The sequence below is a fragment of the Amblyraja radiata genome, chromosome 25 (genome assembly GCF_010909765.2).
Source record: "Amblyraja radiata isolate CabotCenter1 chromosome 25, sAmbRad1.1.pri, whole genome shotgun sequence".
In the NCBI taxonomy this organism is placed as follows: domain Eukaryota; kingdom Metazoa; phylum Chordata; class Chondrichthyes; order Rajiformes; family Rajidae; genus Amblyraja; species Amblyraja radiata.
This window is the reverse complement of record NC_045980.1, coordinates 14,590,345-14,609,925: the sequence shown is the minus strand read 5'-3', so window position 1 is coordinate 14,609,925 and position 19,581 is coordinate 14,590,345. Positions and strand designations below refer to the sequence as shown.

The 19,581-nt window shown below is 45.2% G+C and overlaps 2 protein-coding genes across 2 annotated transcripts; one reads left to right on the top strand and one right to left on the bottom strand.

Moving 5' to 3' along the window:
• Positions 1–4,149: 4,149 nt before the first annotated feature.
• LOC116987137 (hydroxycarboxylic acid receptor 2-like) lies at positions 4,150–5,500 on the bottom strand. Its single transcript, XM_033043013.1, has one exon. The coding sequence runs from the start codon at positions 5,425–5,427 to the stop codon at positions 4,393–4,395; it is 1,035 nt and encodes a 344-aa protein (XP_032898904.1). The 5' UTR covers positions 5,428–5,500; the 3' UTR covers positions 4,150–4,392.
• Positions 5,501–9,021: 3,521 nt separating this feature from the next.
• Positions 9,022–10,041, top strand: LOC116987135 (hydroxycarboxylic acid receptor 2-like). Its single transcript, XM_033043012.1, has one exon. It carries the CDS (start codon positions 9,022–9,024, stop codon positions 10,039–10,041), a length of 1,020 nt encoding a protein of 339 aa, XP_032898903.1.
• Positions 10,042–19,581: the final 9,540 nt, after the last annotated feature.

Below are 19,581 nucleotides of genomic sequence, written 5' to 3'. Positions count from 1 at the left end.
CGCCTCCAATGAACCATTATCGCCTCCCCCCCTATCTCTATCGTTCAGACTGAAGAAGGGTTCTGACTCGAAACGTCACCTATTCCTTTTGTGTGGAGATGCTGTCACCCATTGAGTTACTTCAGCATTTTGTGTTTAATTTCAGTGTAAACCAGCACCTGCTGTTGCTTCCTACACAGGCTTTTTCCATTACTTGCAGAAGTGTCCAGAAAAGATTCCACAAGATGCGTGATCCGTGGCTGGAGCATGTGGCAGATGAAGTACAGATTACGTTGATCAGAAAGACTCGAAAGATGTCTACACTGCTCTATATATAAATCTATGAATGCTCCTCAACTTCCTGGCAGCTCATCGCTACGGAGTACAGATGGACTGAGTCATTACTGGAAAACCGACCTTGAAGAGATGAGCTAAGCATTTCAACGCTCTCCTAAAATAGACCATCTACACTTGGTGATGAAGCAGTGGGTTGCACGCCACAACATCCAATAAGCCTGACTCTTGCAGAAACCCTGGGCTTGCAAAAGTTTAAACGTCAGTGAAATGTGGAGAACAGATACTACACAAGAGGAAGTTATCAAACAAGGGGGCCCACAGTTGATTGGGAAATGATAGAACTAGAGTCATAGAGTCATACAGAGTCATAAAGTCCTTCAGCCCAACTCATCCTTGATGCCCCATCTGAGCTAGTTCCATTTGCCACATTTCGTCCATATCCCTCTAAACCTTTCCTATCCATCGACCTGTCCAAGTGTCTTTTGAATGTTATTATCGTTCAAGAATCAGCTACTTCCTCGGGTAGCTCGTTCCATATACCCACCACCCTCTGACTGAAAAGGTTGCCCCTCAGGTTGCTTACGCACCGACCAGCGATCCCCGCACATTAACACTATCCAACACACACTAGGGACAATTTACACTTGCACCAAACCAATTAACCTGCAAGCCTGTATGTCTTTGGAGTGTGGGAGGAAACCGAAGATCTCGGAGAAAACCCACGTGGTCATGAGGAGAACGTACAAACTCTGTACAGACAGCACCCGTAGTCAGGATCGAACCTGGGTGAGGCAGCAACTCTACCACTGCGACAATGTTCCCCTGTTCCATTGATCAATAAAGTATCTTCATACAACGAACAATGGAAGAGATTGCTTTGTCAGTTTCCAGTTCTGTATTTCATGTTGAACTAATAGTACATTCCTGTTATTACTGTTCAGAAAATGTATTGCTGAAAAAGTGAGGTCATGCTGAAAAGGAAAGTAATTATAGACACGTTTCTAGTTCATATTGTTCCTGGTTATTAAATTACTGCATCAAACAAAAGCAACAACTTCCAAACAGAATATGGAAAAAGAGATCTTTGAGCCTTTAAAGGACTTTTTTTTTCTTTTCGCTAATTTGCACAGGAAACGGAAAATAATTTTTTCATCAAAAATCATTTCAAATTAATGTTGCACAACGTATTGCACATTTTTGGTAACTCTGTTTTATTTCCACAGATACTTACATCACAACGTTTACACCACTTTTCATTGCCTTTGGTCAAGAAGAGCTAGCTCAGAGCTCAGGGGGAGCGGAAATTGTCTGAAGAAGGGTCTCGACCCGAAACGTCACCTATTCCTTTTCTCCAGAGATGCTGTCTGACCCCCTCACCCTGGAAGCCTTACCCCCTTACTCAAACCTCACGTCAAAAACCTTGCAGTGATATTTGACTCAGCATTGAAGTTTGACAAACAAGTCAATGCCGTGGTAAAAGCTAGCTTCTTCCAGCTTCGCACGATAGCTAAAATAAAACAATTTCTCCGATTTGTCGACTTGGAAAAGATCATCCACTCATTTATCTCCTCTCGCCTTGATTACTGCAACTCCCTCTACACTGGCATCAGTTAATCATCCCTGTCCCACCTGCAATTGGTTCAAAACGCCGCAGCGAGACTTCTGACGGGAACCCCGATTCTGACCTCTCTCCACTGGCTCCCAGTGCGGTTCAGAATCAATTTCAAGCTCCTCCTTTATGTTTACAAAGCCCTTAACGGGCTTGCCCCCACCTACATCAGAAATCTGCTAAACCACCATTCTACCTTCAGGTCCCTCAGGTCGGCCGACTTGGGATTACTGACCATCCCGCGGTCTAGGCATAAGATCAGGGGTGACCACGCTTTTGCGGTTACAGCACCTAGACTATGGAACAGCATCCCTCTTCCCATCAGAACTGCCCCCTTTATCAACTCTTTTAAGTCTAGACGTAAAACTTATTTTTATTCACAAGTGTTTCTTGAGGCCCTCTGAGGGAGCGTTGTATGTATGTATTGTTAGATCTATGTACTACTGTTTGTAGACATTAGTACCTGCACTGATGTAAAGCACTTTAGTCAACGAGAGTTATTTTTAAATGTGCTATAGAAATAAAATTGATTTGACTTGACTTGACCCGCTGAGCAGGGCCGGATTTATGTACAGGATTCATAGGCCAACTCTGGGCGGGTCTCTCTCTCTCTCTCTCTCTCTCTCTCTCTCTCTCGTGACCGCTGAAAACCAACGCAGAATCGCTCCCTGGAGCTGGAGTAACTCCCTGGAGTAACTTTTGCTTCTGGTTTCCTGGCCCTATGACCCAGTGACCTTACGTGCTATAGGGAAGACCAGACCCATTTTATTGTTGAGAAACAACTCCATAGACACAAAAACATTATGTAACATTCCAGGGCTAGAACAACTGGAATCTTCATATTGCTATTATTTTCCCAAATATTGCAGTTGTGAACAGTGTGATTAGATGAATGAATTACAGAGTGCAAGTGTAATACAAAATCAACTCAAACACAGCATGAGAGCCATTTAAAAGTAGATTATTTAAAAAAATTAAAAAAGAAAATTACCAGTCAAATTTTATAAACATTTTATTCTTTAAAAAGAACTAACAGAATTATGAATCTAGCCCTATATCACACACAAACTGTTCCCCGCGAGTCGGGTAGGTTCCGGTTACTGGAATGGACGCAATAAAATGCCCACGATCCGCTCCGTAGCGTACTACACGTCAGCCCATTGCATTTCGCAGGAGTGGCCTATCTTGCTCCGCTATAAGATCTTTGGTGTAGGGTGGATGGGAATGTGGGATAAGTGTGAACGGGTTATCAATGGTCGGCATGGACTCGTGGGTCGAACGGCCTGCTGCCATGCTGTATCTCTAAAAAACTAAAAACAAGGGATATCATATCCCACCTGGGCTTATGAAAACTAGCTTCTTCTCTCTTACTCACGTTTAAGAAAGAACTGCAGATGCTGGAAAATCGAAGGTAGCCAAAAGTGCTGGGGAAACTCAGCGGGTGAGGCAGCATCTATGGAGCGAAGGAAATAGACAACGTTTCGGGCCAAAAGCCTTCTTCTGACTGATGTAGAGTGGGGAGAAGGGGGGAGTGGGGGAGTGGGGGGTGGGGTAGGGGGGGTGGGGGGGGGGGGGGGGGGGGGGGGGGGTAGGGGGAGGAAAGAAGAAAGGAAGAGGAGGAGCCAGAGGGCTGAGGGAGAGTTGAGAAGGGGAGGAGACAATAAGGGCTTCCGGAAATTTGAGAAGTCAATGTTCATACTGCTTCTTCTCTCTTACCCATCTCTGATGAAGAAGGAACTTTAAACATCATGTCTCAGTGTAATTTCTACCTCCTCCGGAACAAACCCCTTCAAAGAATTTAAAGAGACCACCACAACATCAAAGTGTGACATTGTAAATGATAATATATTTCAGAACTTAAGATCAATCAACCTGTTAACAAAAGGATTAAAATGTACATTATTTTTTTGTACTTATTTACAGGTTAGCATTTAATGACAATATCTAGTAAGAAGAAGGCTCCCCGCCTGAAACGTCACCTATCCCTTTTCTCCAGAGAAGCTGCCTGACCCGCTGAGTTACTCCAGCACGACGTGCCTATCTTCGGTATAAACCAGCACCTGCAGTTTGTTGCTACACATAGTTAGTTAGTTAGTTTAGTTTAGTTTATTGCCACGTGCAATACGCTACAATGAAAAGCTTTTGTTTCATGCTAATCAGTCAGCGGAAGGACTATACATATTTACAATTGAGCCATTCACAGCGTACAGGTAGATACATGATGAAGGGAAGAACGTTTAGAGCAAGATAAAGTCGAGGTAAAGTCCCATTAAAAATAGTCTGAGGGTCTCCACTGAGGTAGAAAGTAGATCAGGACCGTTTTCTAGTTGTTTATAGAATCGTTCAGTTGCCTGGGAAGAAATTGTCCTTGAATCTGGAAGTGTCCGTTTTCACCCTCTGACAGTAGAATCCAGTTTAATGGTTCAGTTGTGCTATCATTGTCACATCTGCCAAACGCAGAGTGGGATTTTCTTTTCTTACAAAGTTGACACAGTGGTCTCAGGTGATCAGAGAAGTATATCAGAGCTGAGGTATCGATCTTTCGAGGGTTCTGCTTTAGACTCGCGTGGGTCCATTTCTTGATCGGTGGTTGATTTGGCCAAGCTAACATTGAGAGGGGCGAGAGCTTTCTTCAAAGCGCCTTTGAACGCCGAACTCGAAAAGTAGTAAATAACAGGGTCGATAACGCTGTTCAGATACGTCATGAATAAAGTATTATAAAAGATATTGACTGCAATGACATAGGAGTTGCAGTCCACCGATCTTCTGAGTCGAGTGATCAAAACGGCGACCACAGCAATATTGGTGGGCAGGAAACAGATTATAAAAACCGCTGCCACGGCTATCACAAGCTTGGTGGCACGTTTATATTTCCCTCTCATATCGCTCTCCATCTGCCTTAACCTCCAGATGATGCTCGAGGTGGAGAAAAGTATAACGGAGACCGGCAAGATGAACTTGAAGAAAATAAACACGGCGTAGGTCCAAATTGCGGTGGGATTCAGAGGGTGGTTGATGTTGAAGGGTTCGCAGAAGGTCGAGTTGTTTCGCTGGAAGTGGTGCCGATCCACCAACAAGTGCGTGCAAATTGCCACTGCCATGCCCCACAGGGCTCCTGCTATCTTGGCCGCACACCTCGGGGTCAGCTTGTTTGCCATGTGCTGGGGGTGGACCACCTTAAAGTAGCGGTCGATGGCTATCACCATCAGGAAGATGATGCTGCCAATGCGGTTTAAGGAGATCAGGAAGATGTTCAGGCGACAGGCCACATCTCCAAAGATCCAGTCCTTCTTGCGTATGTAGTAGCCGGCACGGAAAGGGAGGCAGCAGATTAAAAGTGTATCCGCAATCGCCAGGTTCAGGGAATAGACCGTGTTCGGTTTCCAGGTCTTGACATGAAAGCAGAAGATCCACAAAGCAATGGCGTTGCCAATGAAGCCGAGGACGCATGTAATAATGATGATCGGCGAGTTGTATGCTGAGCTGCGCTCTCCATTGGGAGCGCACTGCTGGGTTAAATTCACCAAATCCTCCATTATCATAGAGTTGCGGGAATCTCAGACACTTTCCCATCCGAGATTTGGCAAGTGAATAAAAGAAGAACAAACTTATATAGTCTGGCTGCTACATCACAGGTCACGGGTGCGATTTCAACATTCAGGGAAGTACGTATTTGGGGAAGTACTCAGGCATCTAGACTTTTTCTTGCACTAATCATTATAGGGAGGTTGCACGGCAGTCGGGTCATGACACGTGACCCGTACTGTTGCCACACTGCGCCAACTGGAGTACACGCGATGAACTGCAGGTCAGCACTGACCATTGCTTCCAGCGTAGCGGGCACGTTAAAACCTGCCGAAATGGTCAATTTTTGCGTTGTAAATAATTATGGAAATCGGGGTAAGCGTGAGAGACATTTATCCTACTTCAGAATTGCAAAAGTGATGAGAAATTGTGGTTGAGAGAAGCGAGTGCTGACGGGATAACAACAGCTAAAGTGGTTGGCGAACATTGGCCGTCCAGATATCGAGATTGAAAATGTTGGCAATTATTGCGTTTGCTCACTGCATTTCATCAACAGTAAGGCATTATTTGTGTTTTTTCTTGATTCCTTTGGTATCTAAAAAGTTTCAGAAGTGATAAATCTGGCTGTAAAATTTAAAAATCGCCCATGGTTCTCAAGTGGGTTTTACATACAAAACGAAAATGATTCTGAAGCAAAATGTATCATTAAAAAAATTGCAAACGATACGTGGGTTTTGAATTACATTTTACTCAGATGCAAGCCAAGGAATGGCATAATTGTTAGCTGTTAATTGGACATAATCAACCTCAGCAAATTGACAATATCCAATTGAAAGGGAGTGAGTGTTTAAGCTGTTAAGACATTTTATTATTTGCCAAAATATACATCTCAATAGCATAATGATAGAAAACTTACTTTTCCACACACCACTCGTAAATTTAGCTTCAGAAACATTTTCTTTTTGCATGTAAAAACCCACTTCAGAACTATGGGCGATTTTAAAGTTACAGCCAGATTTATCACTTCTGTAACTTTTTAGATACCAACGGAATCAAGAAAAAACAAATAATGCCTTACTGTTGATGAAATGCAGTGATCAAACGCAATAATTCACAATATTTTCAATCTCGATATCTGCACGGCCAATGTTCGCCAACCACTTTAGCTGTTGTTGGCGATTTCAGTTCATGACGTGGATAGATTTACATCTCCGAATATAGATTTGAAAAATTCTCTTTTAAGGGGCCTTCTCTTCTATTTCTACTTTCCACTTTTTCTTTTTTTTTACTTTTTTTTTTTTATATACACACTTCACGTTTTTCTACTGTCCACCATCTATTTTTCCACTTTTTCCCCTTTCTATTGTTTTCTTTTTCTTGTCTTGCTTACTTCCTTCTCATAACATAAAACTAGAGGTTGTACATAAAATGGATTACGGTATGACATAGTTGGCACCTAAGATTAGGTGCCACTGTATTGTTTTGTATTGTATTAACTTCTAATAAAATAAAAAAAAGAAGATGATGGCCTTGCACTGCATGAAATGGTATGAAACTGCATTTGAATTTGGTGGCCTTGCACCCTGCTTGAAATGGTATGAAACTGCATTTGAATGTGGTGGCCTTGCACCCTGCATGAAATGGTATGAAACTACATTTGAATTTGGTGGCCTTGCACCCTGCTTGAAATGGTGTGAAACTGCACTTGAATTTGCTGGCCTTGCACCCTGCTTGAAGTGGTATGAAACTGCACTTGAATTCGGTGGCCTTGCACCCTGCTTGAAGTGGTCGGAAACTGCACTTGAATTCGGTGGCCTTGCACCCTGCTTGAAGAGGTCGGAAACTGCACGAATTCGGTGGCCTTGCACCCTGCTTGAAGAGGTCGGAAACTGCACTTGAATTCAGTGGCCTTGCACCCTGCTTGAAGGGGTCGAAAACTGCACGAATTTGGTGGCTTTGCACCTTGGTGGTACTGGTAGGAAACTGCACTTGAATTCGGTGGCCTTGCACCCTGCTTGAAGTGGTAGGAAACTGCACCTGAATTTTGTGGCCTTGCACCCTGCTTGAAGTGGTATGAAACTGTACTTGAATTTGGTGGCCTTGCACCCTGCTTGAAGTGGTATGAAACTGCACTTGAATTTGGTGGCCTTGTACCCTGAGTTGAAATGGTAGGAATATGGATTTGAATTTGGTGGCCTTGCACCCTGCTTGAAATGGAATTTCAATGAATAGCCATGAGTCAACTGCTAGCCCACCAGCTGTGAGTGAGCTGCCAGCACATCAGGCTTGAGGGACTGAGCTGCCACCCCAAGAATCCATTTGGCCCACAATGTCCATACTAGCCCTCTCGAGACCAGTCCCTTCAGCCCACAACACCCATACCAGCGCTCCAGAAAGCCCCCCCCCCCCCCTCCCCTCCACTGGCCACCAATATTGGAATTGGTTGAGAGGTGGCATATTGGTTGGGGGACCAGCCCCCCCCCCCCTGTGTGAACATGGGACCCAACAGGTCCCACTTAGTCTAGTAAAATTATGTGAGGCATGGATGGGGTGGACATTCCTCAGGGTGGAAATATCAAACAGGAGAGAGCATAGCTTTAAGATGAGCGGGACAAGGTTCAAAGGAGATGTGTGGGACAAGCTTTTTACACAGTGAGTGGCGAGTGCCTGGAATGCGCTGCTGGGGGTGGTGGTGAAGTCAAATTGATCTGAGGAAGGACATTATTGCCTTAGAGGGAGTGCAGAGAAGGTTCACCAGACTGATTCCTGGGATGTCAGGACTGTCTTATGAAGAAAGACTGGATAGACTTCGTTTATACTCTCTAGAATTTAGGAGATTGAGAGGGGATCTTATAGAAACTTACAAAATTCTTAAGGGGTTGGACAGGCTAGATGCAGGAAGATTGCTCCCGATGTTGGGGAAGTCCAGGACAAGGGGTCACAGCTTAAGGATAAGGGGGAAATCCTTTAAAACCGAGATGAGAAGAACTTTTTTCACACAGAGAGTGGTGAATCTCTGGAACTCCCTGCCACAGAGGGTAGTCGAGGCCAGTTCATTGGCTATATTTAAGAGGGAGTTAGATGTGGCCCTTGTGGCTAAGGGGATCAGAGGGTATGGAGAGAAGGCAGGTACGGGATACTGAGTTGGATGATCAGCCATGATCATATTGAATGGCGGTGCAGGCTCGAAGGGCCGAATGGCCTACTCCTGCACCTAATTTCTATGTTTCTATGTTTCTATGTTTCTATGATAGTGGTATTTAAGAGGCTTTTAGATAGGCACATGGATATTCAGGAAATGGAGGATATGGATCATGTGCAGACAGTTGAGATTGGTTTATCTTGCCTGCACGTTTGGCATGGCACGCTGTACTCTTCCCTATTCTATGTTTTCCATTGAAAAAAACATCATGATGTACCGTAGCAATGACTATTTTTGTCTAAATTCTAGGTGTCGCTGCCCATGATATTGTAAATGTGTTTACAACACAGCTAATTGGTGCTCCGTTTCACTCCAACCCTGCAGTGTGATGTTTTGAGCAGAAACGGTTGTTCCTCTTTGCATGAGCTCTCTGCCCTCTGCAGCGCTCTGACTGTGTGACTGTCCCACAATGGAGAGGTCCGCTCAGCAATGTGTTCTGGATGAAACCGTCCTCTCGTCCCACACCACACTTGTCATTTGTGTCACCGTCATCCTGGGATTTGTTGGAAATGCAATCGCTCTGTGGATCTTCCTCTTTCATGTAAAACGCTGGAAACCAAACACCGTGTACTCACTGAATCTGGCCATCGCCGACATGCTTCTAATCATCTGCCTACCCTTTAGAATTCGTTATTTGGTACACGAGAAGAGATGGATTTATGGTGATGTTCTTTGCCGCATTAATCTATTCATGATTTCCATAAATCGGACTGGCAGCATCTTTTTCCTAATGGTTATAGCCATCGATCGCTATTTGAAGGTGATCCACCCTCGCCACAAAGTTAACAAGATATCTGCAAAGTGCGCAGTGAAGATTGCAGCCGCTCTGTGGATTATGGCAGTGGCAATTTGGTTACATTTGGTGTCAGAACGACACGACTTGGAGCATAATAATGTGACGCTCTGTGAGTCCTTCAAAATAACCAGCCCTCTAAATGGCACAAGTATTTGGAGTGGTATTGTTTACATAATCTTTCTCTTTATTCTACCAGCATCAGTTATTCTGTTCTGTACCTCCTGCATCACTTGGAAGTTAAGACAGATCAAAAGCAACGCGCGGCGTAAATATAAACGGACTGTGAGGATTGTGACAACTGTGGCGGCAATGTTCATCATTTGCTTCATGCCCACCAATATTGCGTTTATCGCAGTTGTAGTCACGAAGCTAATAAGTGCCCGACACTGTAATGCGTTTAAAATAGCAATACGTTTATTTTATAATACATTGTTTCTGACTTACATGAACAGTATGATTAATCCCGTTGTTTATTATTTTTTAAATTCGTCATTTAACAACGCCTTGATGAAAGCTCTCGTTCGGCTGAAATTAAAGTCGGGCAGATCGGTCATAAGTCAGGAAACTGGACAAGAGGACTCGATGGATGGACTGACTGCGGATCGACAAATGATCTCTGAAACTCCGCTCTGATCATTTGCATCCAGACTGAACCAGATGCTTATTTGAGTAGGTAATGAGGGCAAAGCTTATGCATGAATGGAAACTGTGAAATTGTGCAAACATGAAATATTTTGTCAATGTTTTTTTTGTTACGAGTATTTTCTGATATAAAAATATTCAATTTCCAGATCAAGATATGAAACAGCAAACTATGTATTTTTTGAAAAAGATTAAGATCGCAACAGTTCCTCTTCCATGTATTCGCTGTAAGCACAATATTTGTTCATTAGACACGAGGAACTGCAAATGTTTTAATCTTGAGCAAAACACACAAAGTGCTGGAGTAACTCAGCCGATCAGTGTAATGGATCAAATGGCAGTTGGAATAAATTAGGAAGAGTTTGCAAGCGTCACAAGACATCCGTTTAGCTGCAGATAGACACAAAAAACTGGAGTAACTCAGCGGGACAGGCAGCGTCTCTGGACAGAAGGGATGGGTGACATTTCGGGTCGAGACCCTTCTTCAGACTGGTTAGGGATAAGGGAAACGAGAGATATAGACGGTGATGTGGGGAGATAAAGAACAATGAATGAAAGATATGCAAAAAAGTAGCGATGGTAAAGAACGCAGTGCCATTGTTAGCTGTTTCACCCTGTTTCCTTCATCATCTGCGATATAAATCAGCATCTGCAGTTCCTTCTTACACATCTGTTTAGCGACATTGGTGTTGGATTGAGCTGTGTCTGTTGCTGTGTCTATCAAGGTGCATGATTCATAACTGTAAGACTATTCTGAAGAAGAGGAAATGCTTACGTGCCTGCAATGGTAAACGACACTTCAAAAGGAGGTAATGGATCTAAGATCACATGAATCTTTAGCTACAGTAGATTACTAGATTGCTCCCATTGATCATTGTATTTGATGCTCTTAAATAAAGTCTTGATTGCCTTGCCTGATCTTTGCAGTGTGTTTTAAAGTTTTCTTTAACAGACAATATCTTTGGGGAACATGAATAGGCGACGTTTGAGGCCGGGACCCTTCTTCAGATTCAACAGTGAAACTTGTAACAGCTTCTGAAGAAGTGTCGGAAGAAAGGCCCCGACCTAACATGTTGCCTGCCCATGTTCTCCCGAGATGGTGCCTGCCCCACTGTGTGTTTTGCTCAAGATTCGCTCAAATGACCCCAGCCTATATCCTAGGTAGATACAAATGCTAGAGAAACTCAGTGGGTGAGGCAGCATCTATGGAGTGAAGGAATAGGTGACGTTTCGGGTCGAGACCCTTCTTCAGACTGATGTGGGGGTGGTGGGGGCTGGAAGAAGAAAGGAAGAGGGGAGACAGTGGGCTGTGGGAGAGCTGGGAAGGGGAGGGGAAAGAGAGAGAAAGCACTTGAATTCGGAGGAGGCCCAGGACAGAAAGGTCGGATTCGGAAGGGGTGGGGGACGGGGAGTTGAAGTGCTGAGCCACCAGGAGAACAGGTTGGTTATTACGAACTGAGCAAAGTTGTTGGTCAAAGTGATTGCCAAGCCTACGCTTGGTCTCACTGAAGTAGAGCAGCTGACACCTAGAGCAGCGGATGCAATAGACAGGGCTGCCAACTCTCACGCTTTGAGCGTGAGACTCACGCCCTCAAGCAAACTCTCACGCCCTCACGCTCATCAGACATTTCTCACGCTCAGTGGTGAGAAATGTTGTGATCAACGAAAATGTCAAAACTCGGATAAACTGCATGGTCCGCGGGTGTTGGAGAGCCGGGGCTGCGGGAGGGATGGAAGCAGAACCAGCGGCGGGAACAGATGCGGGGAGCCGGGACTGGTGAGTTTGCGACGCTGTCGAGTGTTTGCGCGGCTAGCGAGTCGCTCGCTGCAGCTCTGGCCATGGAGCGCTCCGGACAGTGCGAGTGTCCCGGGCCGCGGAGCCGTCGGAAGCTCCGCTGCCGCGAGAGTCTCTGTGCCGAAGGGACAGACTCTCAAAGGGAGAGAGAGAGAGAGAGGGGAAGGAGACAGGGAGACAGTGGGAATAGAGAGAGGGGAGTGGGAGGAGAGAGAGAGGGGAGAGACAGAGGGGGCGTGAATGGAGAGAGAGAAGAGGGAGAGGGGGGAGAGAGAGGTGGGAGAGGGGGGAAGAGAGAGAGGGAAGAGAGAGAGAGAGGGGTGAGAGGGAAGAAAGAGGGAAGAGAGAGGGGGTGGAGAGGGAGGAGAGGGTAGGAGAGATTGGGAGAGAGAGAGGGAAGAGAGAGATGTGGGGGCAAAGAGAAAGAGGAGATAGAGATAGGAGAAAGAGAGAGGGTGAGATGAAGAAGCCGGGAGAGTGAGGGTGGGAGGGAGATAATGGGGGAGAGAGGGAGAGAGTAGATTATAGAGAGAGGGGGGGGAGAGAGGAGAGGGGAGGGAGAGAGGAGAGACAGAGAGGAGAGGGGAGAGTGTGTAGAGAGGGAGGAGAGAGAAGAAGGGGGAGAGAGAGAAGAAAGAGAGGGAGAGAGAGGAGGTGGGTGGAGAGAGGTAGGGGAAAGAGAAGGCGAGAGGGAAGAGGGGGAGGAGAGAGGGGGAGAGGGGGCGGAGAGTGAGGTGGGAGAAAGAGAGGGGGGAGAGTGAGGGAGAGAGAGGGGAGAGAGGAGAGAGAGAGGGTGTGGAGTGAGTGGGGGGGGGCAGAGAGAGTTAGGAGAAAGAGAGGGGAGAGAGAGTTAGTGGAAATAGGGGAGAGGGGGGAGAGAGAGGAGAGAGGGGACAAGAGAGAGGGGAAGAGTGAGGTGGGAGGGAGAGAGGGGGAAGAGAGAGAGAGGGAGAGAGAGGGGGGGAGAGAGAGGGGCGAGAGGGGAGGGGGAGAGAGAGGGGGGAGAAAAAGGGGGGAGAGAGAGAGAGGGGGAGAGAAAATAGAGAGGGAAGGGGGGAGAGTGAGAGGGTGAGACAGGGGAGAGAGGAGAGAGAGAGGGGGAGGGGGAGAGAGAGGGGGGTTGAGAGGAGAGAGAGCGGGAGAGAGGGGGAGAGAGAGAGGGATGAGAGTGAGGTGGGAGGGAGAGAGAGAGGGGGGGAGAGAAAGAGAGGTGGAGAGAGAGGGGGAGAGAGAGAGGGGGGGAGAAGGAGAGGGGGATTGAGAGGCAGGGCTGCCAACTCCCATGCATTGAGCGTGAGAATCACGCATTTCACCAAATTCTCACGCTGATCACAAATTTCTCTCGCTCTGTTGTGAGAAATTCTGTGATCAACGAAAATTTCAAAACTCATATCAACTGCATGGGCCGCGGGTGTTGGAAGCAGAAGCAGCGGCGGGGACAGATGCGGACAGGGAGCGGGGCTGGCGAGTGTTTGCCGGGCTGGCGAGTCGCTCACTGCAGCTCCGGCCATGGAGCAGCCTCAGTGTAAGAGTCCCGGGCCGTCGGAGGCGTCGAAGAGTTGCGCCGCTGCCGTGAGAGTCTCTGTGCCGAATTTGCCCAGGTGACCGGCATGGATCAGGCTGCGGCTCGGTGCATCCTGGAGGACAACCAGTGGCTGCTGGAAGTAAGTACCAAGCACTGGGTAGATACGGTGGAAGATATTGGACTTCAAATGGGGGTGGTTGGTGAAAGCATCCTGCTTGCCTGCTAGATTTTCACTTACTGTAACTGCAGGAAAAATGTTCCCGATGTTGGGGGCGTTCAGAACCATGGGTCACAATTTAAGAATAAAGGGGGGGCCAGTTAGGACTGAGATGAGAACAAACTTTCTTCACGCAGAGAGTTGTGAATCTGTGGAATTCTCTGCCACAGAAGGCAGTGCAGGCCAATTCACTGGATGTTTTCAAGAGAGAGTTACATTTAGTTCTTGGGGCCAACGACATCAAGGGATATGGGGAAAAAACAGGAAAGAGGTACTGATTTTAGATGAATAGCCATGATCATATTGAATGGCAGTGCTGGTTCGAAGGGCTGATGGCCTATTCCTGCACCTATTTTCTATGTTTCTATGCTTGAGTATATGGCAATAAAACTTGATCACTTGATTTTGAAACATTCATGCATGGTGGAGGTATAATGTAGTCATAGAGTGATACAGTGTGGAAACAGGCCCTTCGGTGCAACTTGCCCACACCCGCCAACATGTCCCAGCTACGCCACCTGCTTTTGGTCCATACCTCCAAACCTGTCCTATCCATGTATCAGTCTAACTTTTTCTTAAATGTTGGGATGGTCCCTGCCTCAACTACCTCCTCTGGCAGCTTGTTCCATACACCCATCACCCTTTGTGTGGATAAAGTTACCCCTTAAAAAGTTACCTCTTAAAAATACTTCATACAAAAAACATTGAAATCATACTTCTACAGTGCACTAAAACATGATTTTAATACATCAAATTTCAAAAGGTTCCTACCCTGGGAGGGGGAACACCCTTCTTCCACACTCTCTCCCCACTCAGTTGCTCCACTCCCTCACCGGGTACCCCCAAGGCCAGTGATCAGTGATCGCACAGCCTCCCCCCTTTCAAAAATGCTCCAATCCAATTTAAAGCATATATATTGCATTCAAGTGTAAGTTAAAAGACTCGCTACAGTATGGACATATTGCACAATTTCAAGCTGAAAAATGCAAATGTTCCGTACCAATGGGAGAGGGACACCCCCCTCCCCCCCCCCGCCCTCCCCTCTCCCCCCCCCCCCGCCCTCCCCCCTCCCCCCCGGTCGCTATGCTCCCTCGGGCTTGATCTTTCGCAATTTCTCACTCCCAACTCTCACCCAATGTTGGCAGCCCTGAATAGATGAGGTTGGAGGAGGTGCAGGTGAACCTCTGCAGCACCTGGAAAGACTGCTTGGGTCCTTGGATGGAGTCAAGGGGGGAGGTAAAGCGATAAGTGTAGTATTTCCAGCGGTAGCAAGGGAAAGTACCAGGGGAGGGGGTGGTTTGGGTGGGAAGGGACGAATTGACCAGGAAGTTACGGTCTCTGTGAAAAGCCGAAAGGGGAGGAGATGGGAAGATGTGGCCAGTGGTGGGATCCCATTGGAGGTGGCAAAAATGTCGGACGATTATCTGTTGTATGTGATGGCTGGTAGGGTGGAAGGTGAGGACAAGGGGGACTCTGCCCTTGTTACGAGTGGGGGGATAGGGAGTGAGAACGGAGCTACGGGATATTGAGGAGATCCTGGTGAGAGCCTCATCTATAGTTGAAGAGGGGAACCCCCATTCCCTAGAGAATGAGGACATCTCCGATCCCCTGGTGTGGGACATCTCATCCTGGCCTACATCGTTGTTTGCACCCAATCTATTCCAATATGACTGGCTGCATTGAAACATTCTCAGCAAAGACCCATCTACAAGAATCTGCCCTCTTCTTTTGCGGCCTAGTCCAGCCCGACCTGCCAACTCTCAATAGGTCATAAGGCCATGTGATAGGAGTAGAATTAGGCCATTCAGCCCATCAAGTCTATCCCGCCATTCAATCATGGCTGATCTATCTCTCCCTCCTAACCCCATTCTCCTGCCTTCTCCCCATAACCTCTGACACTTGTACTAATCTCTGCCTGAAAAATATCCATTTCATCACAGCCTTCTGTGGCTAGGAATTCCTCAGATTCACCACCCTCTGACTAAAGCCATTTCTCCTCATCTCCTTCCTAAAAGAACGTCCTTTAATTCTGAGGCTATAACCTCTAGTCCAAGACTCTCCCACTAGTGGAAAGATCCTCTTCACATCGACTATATCCAAGCCTATCACTATTCTGTATGTTTCAATGAGGTCATCCCTCATTCTTCTAAACTCCTTACTCTTTCAAGTAAGTTTTGTGAGTAAGGAACTTCAGAGTGATACGATGGATGTTGCAACAGGGGTTTCTTCATTTCAATAGCTTTGTAACTGGTTAAAGACATACAGGGAAAAAGGTTACGATGAAGCCTTGACTGATGCTAGTGAACTTGCCAAAGACCTAGTTGCTGAGCCTGTATTCAAGACTCAGAGTAAGCGCTTACGCAAAAAAAGAAAATGATTTGATTATGAATCTGCAGATGAACCTTTGCCAGATCCTAAAACAGCCTCAGAGTGCAATGTTTTAATCAAATACTGCACTGCAGACACTTGAACCACGGTTTGAACAACTGAAAAAGTATCACAATTTATTTGGATTCTTGTGCAATTTTCAGGACATGTCCAATGACACCATAAGAAAATGTGCAGCAGATCTGGAAGTGGCATTGACAGAGGTCAAGCTGGGACAGGAAAAAGATCAAGTTAAAACCAGAAAACTGGCTGATATAGATGGATACATGCTTTGTGAGGAAATGGAGGCACTAAAGCCAATTCTGCCACCAGATATTCAAAACCCCATGAAAATGCTTGAATTCCTTGCTTGCAACAACACGTCGACTGCATTTCCAAATGTATTTATTGCTCTTCGGATTTTCTTGACAATCCCAGTGACCGTGGCATATGGAGAAAAGAGTATTTCCGAACTGAAACTGATCAAAACTTACTTGAGATCATCAATTCAGCAAGAACGTTTCAACAGTTTGCCAATTATGTCCATTGAATCTGAAATTAGCAGGAGTTTAAAGTTAGACAAAATTCTAAAAGACTTTGCAGAGAAAAAAGCAAGAAAGATAACTTTCTCATAATAAAAGGCAATAATAATGACTCATTTATAATCTAGGAATGTTAATAGAAATCCCAAAAAGATAATTTGTTTCCAACAATGCACTTAAATTCTGAATTTTATTTTCTGAAAAAAATAATATTTTTAATAAATCATTTCACAGTATGCCAATGATGGGAGGGCACCAGACAGTTGAAACTGAACAACATATTATGTTGCAATGATTTTTTGAGTACAGACATCACATCCATTTGTGGAAAACACCACGCAACTTTCAATATAAGTCTGGATTTGGAGCGGCCAAATGTAATTTTTTAAATATTTGGTTTAAGCGAACTCTCGTGGGGAAAGTTGGAGGGAGTCAACTTGGGAGGGAAACCAAGTGGTTAAATCATAAAAATCAGTGGTTTTATAGCAAGTCTTCCACTCAAAAAGGTCTCCAATAATCAAAGCCCGAATGGGTAGGATGGGGCTGAAGCCCAAAATTTAATGCCTGGACTGGTTTTTCGCCAATGGTTATTGGTTTTCCAGGATCTAGTTAATTAAATTACTTTTTATTTTTCATTTCACTGTCACTAAAACATGTGGCATTGTAACTATGTACTTTTCAGATGTGATCTACACATTTTGTTTGTTACTTGTAGGCTTACATGAATGCAATTTTACATTAAAATGTAGCTTAGATCTGTTTTGTCCATTAACTCGCATGCATTTTTTAAGCGCACATTTTGATTACTTTCCATTCCACCATAGAGATATGAAGTCTATAATAGACTTTATTTATATTTCTATGATTCTACATACGTTGGCTGGGAACCTGGGGCTCACCAAAATTGTTCCCAATTGGGCCCAGCACCTCCTAAGGCCGGCCTTGCTGGGCGGACCTCTCAATTGTGGGATGGTCACACCGACAGAGAGCTTCAGAGAGCACCATCTCGGGAGAACATGGACAGGCGACATTTAGGTCAGGCTCCCTCTTCGGAACCATCTTTAGAAGTTGTCACAATTGGCACTGTAGTATCTGAAGAAGAGACCCAACCTCAAACGTCACCATTCCATGTTCACCAGAGATGCTGCCTGACCTGCTGAGTTACTCCAGCACGTTGTGCGTTTTGCTCAAGATTAAAACATCTGCAGTTCCTTGTGTCTACTGAGCGAATATTGTACTTACAGAGAATACATGAGAAGAGGAACTCTTGCGATTACAATATTTTTTAAGATGGTAGCAATAGTTTGCAGCACCATATCTTCACCAGGAAATGGCAATTTATTAAACTTTATGTAAGAAAATATTTACTTGAATCAAATATCCGGTGGACAAACTGCTTCACGCTTAACACTCATGAACACGTTTTGCCCTCATTAACTAATAAAATAAGCACCTGGTTCAGTCAGGATACAAGTGATTAGAGCAGTGATTCTGAGATTATTTGTGGATCCACTGTCTGTTCAAATTTGGAACGCTCTTGGATCCACTCTGAGGACTGTCTACCCTATCTCTGCCCCTCATAATTGTATATACTTCGATCAGGTCTGCCCTCAACACTTGCCTTTCTAGAGAAACTAATCCAACTTTGTCCAACCTCTATTGATAGCTACTATCCTCTAATCCAGGCATCTTTCTGATAAATATCTTCTGTACCTTCTCCAAAGTCTCCAATTCAAACTTGCACTCAGGTAAATTCCTTGTATGTATCTATACTTGGCAAATTAAATGTATTCATTCATTCATTCGTATAATGTATTGATTTGCTATAGAGTACTGTCATCGCTCTTCATATAAACTTGTTTCACAATGTTTGTGTCAATATCATTTCCATATTCCTTCCCAAATTTTCTATCATAATGTTGTTAAATTTAGCCATGCACACTCCCAATGAGAGAAAAGGAATAGGTGACGTTTTGGGTCATGACCCTTCTTCAGGCTGTCTTCAGGCTTTACACCCTTTGTCAGAGGTGCATATGCCCAAAGTGAACTGATGAGAAATATCAACCACGAACGTTGAATGACAGATCAGACAGGAGCGACAAGAGAGGCTCTTTATATATATCCTTCCGTCAGTAATCAACCAGGCACCATTAGCTGTTAGCATCAATGTGCCGGTTCACAACTGAAGATCATTTCAGAGATTTGCTTTGGAAACTCACAAGGCCATCACTTCTGTTGAGTTGTAAAATATTTTTTATCAAATATCCATTGAAACCCTTAAGGCAATCAAAACTAGTTATTGCATTCTGAATCTACAGCATTGCAACTGCAGGGAAAGACGATCAATAAATGTTCACATTTATCGACAGCTAAATTAGATGCAGCTAAAATTAAAGGATGTCGTATTTGTGAGCAGTTAGAGGTTGTTGTACACGTCAATAGCAATAGACATAGGTAGACAAAGAGACAGGGACATGCAGAGTGAATATAGGGAGTTAGGCAGAAGGTTAAAAAGCAAGTCGTCAAGCCAAGTCAAGAGAGTTTATTGGCATGTGTCCCAGATAGGACAATGAAATTCTTGCTTGCTGCAGCACAACAGAATATTGCAGACAAAAATATCGAACACTCAGTTCAATATACACATAAATAAGCAGATAAAGTGCAATAGACTGTTACAGTTCATAGTCTGTTTGTTGGCGAGTTTAATAGCCTGATGGCTGTGGGGAAGCAGCTGGTCCTGAACCTGGATGTAACAGATTTCCAGCTCCTGTACCTTCTGCCTGATGGTAGCTGAGAAATGAGTGTGTGGCCAGGATGGTGTGGGTCCTTGATGATGTCGGCTGCCTTTTTGAGGCAACAACTGTGATAGATCCCTTCGATGGTGGGAAGGTCAGAGCCGATGATGGACTGGGCAGTGGTTACAACATTCGGCATCCCTTTCCGCTCCTGGACGCTCAAGTTGCCAAACCAGGCCACGATGCTACCAGTCAACATGCTCTCCACTGTGCGTCTATAGAAGTTCGAGAGTCCTCCTTGACATACCGACTCTCCGTAATCTTCTCAGGAAATCGAGGCGCTGATGTCC